The sequence below is a fragment of the Diadema setosum genome, chromosome 21 (assembly GCF_964275005.1).
Source record: "Diadema setosum chromosome 21, eeDiaSeto1, whole genome shotgun sequence".
NCBI classification, from domain to species: domain Eukaryota; kingdom Metazoa; phylum Echinodermata; class Echinoidea; order Diadematoida; family Diadematidae; genus Diadema; species Diadema setosum.
Window position 1 is genome coordinate 15,181,610 of NC_092705.1, and position 6,516 is coordinate 15,188,125.

At 40.9% G+C, this 6,516-nt stretch overlaps 1 protein-coding gene across 1 annotated transcript; it reads right to left on the reverse strand.

Annotated features, from left to right (window-relative positions):
- Positions 1 to 4,741: 4,741 nt before the first annotated feature.
- Positions 4,742 to 5,945, reverse strand: LOC140244672 (protein FAM43B-like). The gene has a single exon (XM_072324292.1). The coding sequence runs from the start codon at positions 5,917 to 5,919 to the stop codon at positions 5,065 to 5,067; it is 855 nt and encodes a 284-aa protein (XP_072180393.1). The 5' UTR covers positions 5,920 to 5,945; the 3' UTR covers positions 4,742 to 5,064.
- Between the last annotated feature and the right edge of the window lie 571 nt (positions 5,946 to 6,516).

Below are 6,516 nucleotides of genomic sequence, written 5' to 3' on the forward strand. Positions count from 1 at the left end.
ACACACACACACATACACACACACACATACATACACACACACAAAGAAAAACATATGGCCTACCCTCTTTGTTGATTGGTGAAATGTGATCTTTGGTTAATGATCAATATGTGTGTTTTATTATTATCAAGTTACTCACATTGGATCTATTAGACTCACAGAATAAATGCAGTTATTACAGATCTATTCATGGAGCCAATTGTCTTGTCATTCAATATCGCCAAACTTAGTACTGTGCCTTTTGAATAGGACCTATCCTTCACCATATCCTCCACCTCTTACTCCAGCTATCCGGTAGACATTCATGCATACACCTGATTGGAGAAGTCATTTTTGTAATTTATGATGGGATTTACGACTAACAAAACTTTGGGCTTGTATGCTTTCAAATGGAATATTCAAAGGTCATTTTCCATATGTCTGCAATATTGATAATCCCGACTTGCAGCCATTGCAACTGCACAATGCTATCTGCAACTACTTTCTGTCATGTGCTATATAATATGAGGGCACTCCGATCTTTTTTTCTCCATTCTCATACTTTACTTCCCACATCAATTGGTTTCTCGTCCTTACCCCTACCTTCTGAATTATATCGCTTTCCCCTTATATCTACATACAGCAGACTGTATACTGAGTATTCTATATACTTCCGGGTCTTGTTCAACAAGCTGTGCTCCATTTAGGTTCCTCATGAATCACAATATTTAATGCAGAATCCTGTTGCAGAATCTTGTAGACTAACTGACGAAGGACCCATGTTCACACGGGGGTCATCCCACAAGACCGACACCCACGAGTCATACAGCCCAAGAGTTCGACATTGAAAACAGGTCCATGAGTCACACAGCTCACGAGTCATACAGCCCATGAGTTCGACACTAGGCACATAAAGCCCATGCATGAGTTCGACACTAGGTAAAAACAGCACACGAGTTCCACAGACACAACACGGGGCTTAATGTGTCGGTCTCGTGGGCCTTGTTAGCTTAGTGTCGAACTCATGTGCTGTATGACTCGTGAGCTGTATAACTCATGGGCTGTATTACTCGTGAGCTGTATGACTCGTGGGCTGTATGACTCGTGGGTGTCGGTCTCGTGACGTGCACCCGTTCACATGTCCCCGCGATTATGTATATGTGTCATTCCTAACGACGTGAATGTTTTTGGAAATAAACTGAAACTTAAACTAATTCCATGTGATAGGTCTAGACGGTTTCATACCACCTTATTTTGGTCCCCAACTTGTAGAGGATTTTGTATAATAGGATAAGGTAAACGTACAATGTATAACAATGACAGATAGTAACGCATGTTATTGATAGCCTGGGTATTAAAGCCTGTCTGTGAGAATCGTAGATGACATGTTTTGGTCACTTAAAGGTGAAGTATAGTTACCTTAATATTTTGTTTGTAAAATTTTCACTAACTTGATTATATTTGTTGTGAAAAAACAACAACAACAACACGAATTGATTCTTGGTTTGTTCATAGGAAAAAGAACATACAGGTTAATGATGGAGCAGATCCTAATCAATGGTTGAGAGCGTACACTTAACCAGGTAGTTATTTTGCCTGATATACGTAATTATCTTGCTCATGACCGGTCATTAAAAATATTATACTGACCACGGGTAGAACTAATTCACGTCGTGATGCAAGGTGACCGAGCAAGACTTCATCGTTTTATTCATGTAATTAATCGCGATGAAGGTGACTTATCGAATAACCTGCATTCTTCATCATGTAGCCTATAATACAGCAAATTCTTACGCTATGGTCATAATTAGATAATTCAGACCGTCTTTTAATGCTTTCTTCTACATCCATTCTCACTTATCTGTAGCTGCTTAGCATCATTCCATCACAGTATCATCATCTTTTCTTTCATGAAATATTCTTTCCAAAAATTGCAGTTCCACTCCTTAGTCAAGACTGCTTCAATGAAGAGAGTAGGCCCTGCAGAACTTTATCATTCGTTAAACATTCATATTTCCGATTGTCACAAAACTATCCTGTTCTGTTTCATTCTCCTATAAATCATTTCATATACAGATTGAATTGTGAAATGATGTGTCGTTTTATTTGAAGAAGAATAAATATATGTCGCAATGTCGACTGTCGCTTTGACGAAATTCTTTGAGCTTGCTTTTTTGTGCAGTTTTATTTTTTCTTGCGAAGTAGGTCTACAACGACGGTTTTTGTATGTTTTGCCGTATAAGAATGTCATGCGTTTTGCATTCCTCGCACAAAAACTTGGGCAACATGACATCGGAAGTAGATTTATTTTTCAAAGAATTTGCATTACAGCAAGCCAGATTATGTTTGTTGTTGTTGTTGTTGTTGTTGTTGTTGTTGTTGTTGTTGTTGTTGTTGTTGTTGTTGTTGTTGTTGTTGTTGTTGTTGTTGTTGTTGTTGTTGTTGTTGTTGTTGTTGTTGTTGTTGTTGTTGTTGTTGTTGTTGTTGTTGTTGTTGTAGGGGCAGTGGTTTCATCCGGGATTGTGATCATTTCAATTTTTACGAGAAGCAGTCAAGGCAGCGATATTTACACTGCACTGTACTATTGCATTTTCATTCAAACATCATTCTTGTTCAAGGGACAATCCTTCTCCCCCTCCTCCTGAAGTCTCTCTCGGTGGAAACCTCGAAAGTACTTTTTTCCTGCGATTTTCTTCATAAGAGCCAAAAGTTTGATTGGTTGCACTTCCCCCTCCCTGATCCGCGGTCCCTGATATTATACACGCACAGTGGACTCCTATTATCAGGGGCCGCGGAACGTTTTTCAGTGTGTGGGGGGGGGGGGGGGGGAGGTGGCAAGGTCAAGACCCCCCCCCCCCCCCCTTAGACGGGAAGAATCTAAGGGCGGAATCTTTGGGAATTGAAATTCATGAGTGTTGTAATTTTTTTCTTTGATTTTTTTTTCGATTTTTTTTTTTTTTTTTTTTGGACGAACCAAAAGTGTGTGTTTGTGGGGGGGGGGGGGGGGGCTGCAGCCCCCCAGCCCCCCCCCCCCCGCTTCCGCGGCCCCTGATTATAACGAAGTCAACGGAACCTATATAGGTTTCTTTCGTGATATCGAAATTTCGTTATAACCGAACTAAAAGAAAAACAAAACAAAACAAAACAAAAAGACAAAGGGCGGATAATGCTGGAGCCTGAATTTTTACTTCGTTGTAACCGGAATTGCTTTATAACCGTGTTGTTATAACGGGAGTGCACTGCACAGTCTTAATGGTCGTCATGTGTGCTTACACAATAGTTCAGAAGCGAGTAGACACTATCTATAGTACATGTATACGTCACTTATTCTTTCACACTATACACTCCATTATATACAAATACATGTAAAACTTCCGTTTTTCAAGACAAGAAATTGATAATTTTATTCATTGATATACTTATACCATAAATGCATGCTCACGCACCTGTACATGTTAATTCTGTATACGTATCTACTTACACTTTTTAGCACACCGATGCGGTTTGATTTAAACTTTGTCTGTTGCCATCTGTTGCATGGATTACAGTTCGTTATTCCGAAGGTTCATAAATCCGAAAATGAAATACGGTTCGTTTATCCGAAGGTTCGTTACTACGCACCATTTTTCCTTCATTTTTTATTTTCATTTTCTGTTAACCCTAAAGGGGCCGGAGGGGGGGGGGGGGGAGGCAGAATCCGCCTCCCCCCCGACGTTTCGCGCTAAAATTCTGTAACGCGAGAAGACCTCGTCGCGAGGCTTCTTGACTTTCTTTGTTCAAGTCTCGCGCAACTTTCTAGACCAAATTTGCAACGTCCGCGCTTATTTTTACGAAGCCACGCCCATTTTTGTAACGGCATGTCGCCCCAAAACGGGCACACTTTTGTGATTTTGTGTACATTTCCTATGGAAAACAGTTCTCTGTCATGAAAGTCATAAAAACCTGATTATTTTTACAATTGATCACTTTCATTGATTAGTATGCTAATTATGGTAGAAAAGTGGTCAGTGACAATTTCCAGTAAAAAACAAAGAAAAATCAAAAGTTGAAAAACAAAGAAATACATAAGAAATTCTGAAAACAACAAATTACATAAGAATTGAAATTACTTTTGGAAGTTTTTATGATGTACACTAATGTTGAATATGCAAAAACAGATTTACAGATCAAAAAGTAGGCTCTCAATGCTTTTAATTAGGCTAAAATATGATCTTGAGCTTAATTTGCACAATTAATTAATCAAAATTAAAAATATTATGGCACAATCTTGTAGATTATGACGTGGGTGTCACGCATGCCAAATTTCGCCACGATTGCACCTCTGATGGCCGAGATCTCGGGGGGGGGGGGGCGGAATATCCCCCCTCCGGTCTTATCATAGCCAAAAAAGCCCGGCCTGATTAGGGTTAAACGAACCTTATTTAATTTTCGGATTAACTAGCCTTCGGAATAACAAACTTTAGTTAAAATCTCGAATTAACAAACCTTCAGAATAACGAACATCATCCATATAGTGTTGTTCCGAGGGAAACAAACGTCACTCAGCTAGGTATAAACCAATGCTTCATTGTGTTTCTCAATACATTATTTTGTTGTATGAGCTGAAAAATCTGTATTAGCACACAGGACAACCACGGTTTGTTTGTTTTTTAACCCGATAAACTCGTATCACCAATTTCTGTTTTTATCCGTAAAAGTTTAATTAGTATTATCGATTAGATCAAAACTTTATTTAATTCAAATCTATAAAATTGATCAAATATACACATAATACAACGTGTACAAACACAAAAGTATAGTATATACGATACAAAAACAAGATAAGGGTCGCGATGGCAGAAATTTTAATGAGATAAATATGAAGAGAACCTCGAAAGGTTTTGTTAATACAATCCCCACTTAATATTTTGTTTGGAGATCCAACCACATCACATCCAGTATACAGTGCTGATAATTTAGTGAAAAATATTCAATGTATATTCAAAGCGTGCAAGTGACTTATTTGAACACGAAGATGAGAAAATGGTCTTTATTAAGTGGTAATCAAAAAGCGAAACCAGCTGCAATCGAAAAGACTGTCGAAAGTTAGTAAAAGTCTTTGTCGGACACCCAGTTAAACAGGGCCTCGACCTCTCCTCGATCCTTCAGCTGTCGTGGATCCATCCGCAGCGACTTAAGTTTCTCCTCGGTGGCATGCAAGGCATCGGCGTCGGCCTGGGACAATGCTTTCGGTGTCATCCCAAACGCCTTGGCCACCATGGCGTGAATGGGACTGATATTCTCACCGTCCATCGATCTCTCTGACCTCGTTGATGACTGCCGAGAAGGGAGCCGCGACGCCGATGGGGAGTCATCATCGAAAGAGCTGCTCGATCGTCGTCGCTCGAAGTCGCTGATTTGGGCCCTGGTGCCCTGTTTCCTTGTCTCCCGACGCTCTTTGTCCTTGTGATCACGATAGGCCGAATTGAAATAGGCAGTCATTAGCAGCGCCATGGCGCGGGCTACGTCTTCCCTCTCACATACCACAGCGTGGCAGCGCGGCTTCTTGATCTCGCCATCTTGCGTGTGTTCTCTCGCGGAACTAGTGGCGTTTGTGTTCGTATTCGGTCTGACTCTCGGATCCGCCACCACCCAAGCAAACACACAGCTGAATCCCTTATTTGCCATGCAGTACGGAATGGTTCCAATGCTGAACTGAAACTTGTATTTCGTCTTCGGCCGCTTGTCCTCCATACAAATACCGTGCGGACCAAGCGCCAGTGCCACCCGCGGAAGTTTTTCAGGGCCGACGTCATGAGCGCGCTGCCACAGTGATCTCACGGCAGATACGACGCTTGCCGGCTGTATGACGCCGGGGATCTCGATCTTACCCAGATAGGTCGCCTCGAAGACGGGATCGTCTGGAGTGATCTGAAGGCTCTGCTTCTTTGGTGAAAACATCGCTTCGTGTGATTACACTTTAAAAAAAAAAAATCCTATACCTAGAAAGCTAACGCTACCTTGCAACGAGACTACCTATGATGGTGTAAGAGTCACCTACCAACATTAATTTGTCTGTGTCGTTTTATTCTCCGCGTAGTTATTTTTGAAATTATGTCTTTCACAGCCTGCAAAAATTTTCATGCATAACGTTTGGTCTCAAATGAAACGTATTATTACAGATGCGGCACATTGTAACTCATGCTATCCGATGTGAATGAGGCTGATCTTATAAACGTGCAATAAGATCGCCCGTACATATAAAGCCTTACACCAGGCTCTTTAGGGATATCGATCAGTCCAATTTACAGGGAATTTTTAATTCCATACGCTGCTATAGCTGCTGCGTTGCAAATTAATTTCTCGAAATCTCACGTCTGTGTCCAAGCAGTGATTGAATACTGAGGTGCCGATTCGATTTTGACGTCACAGCTTGTTTGAACTCCACGGCAACAGATGTTCTCTCTGCATGGGCCTTGTAAATCAGAGGAGTCGAAGAAAACATAGAAAATGCATTAGAGCTATTTTTTTCTCTGAAAACAGACAAACAGACAAACA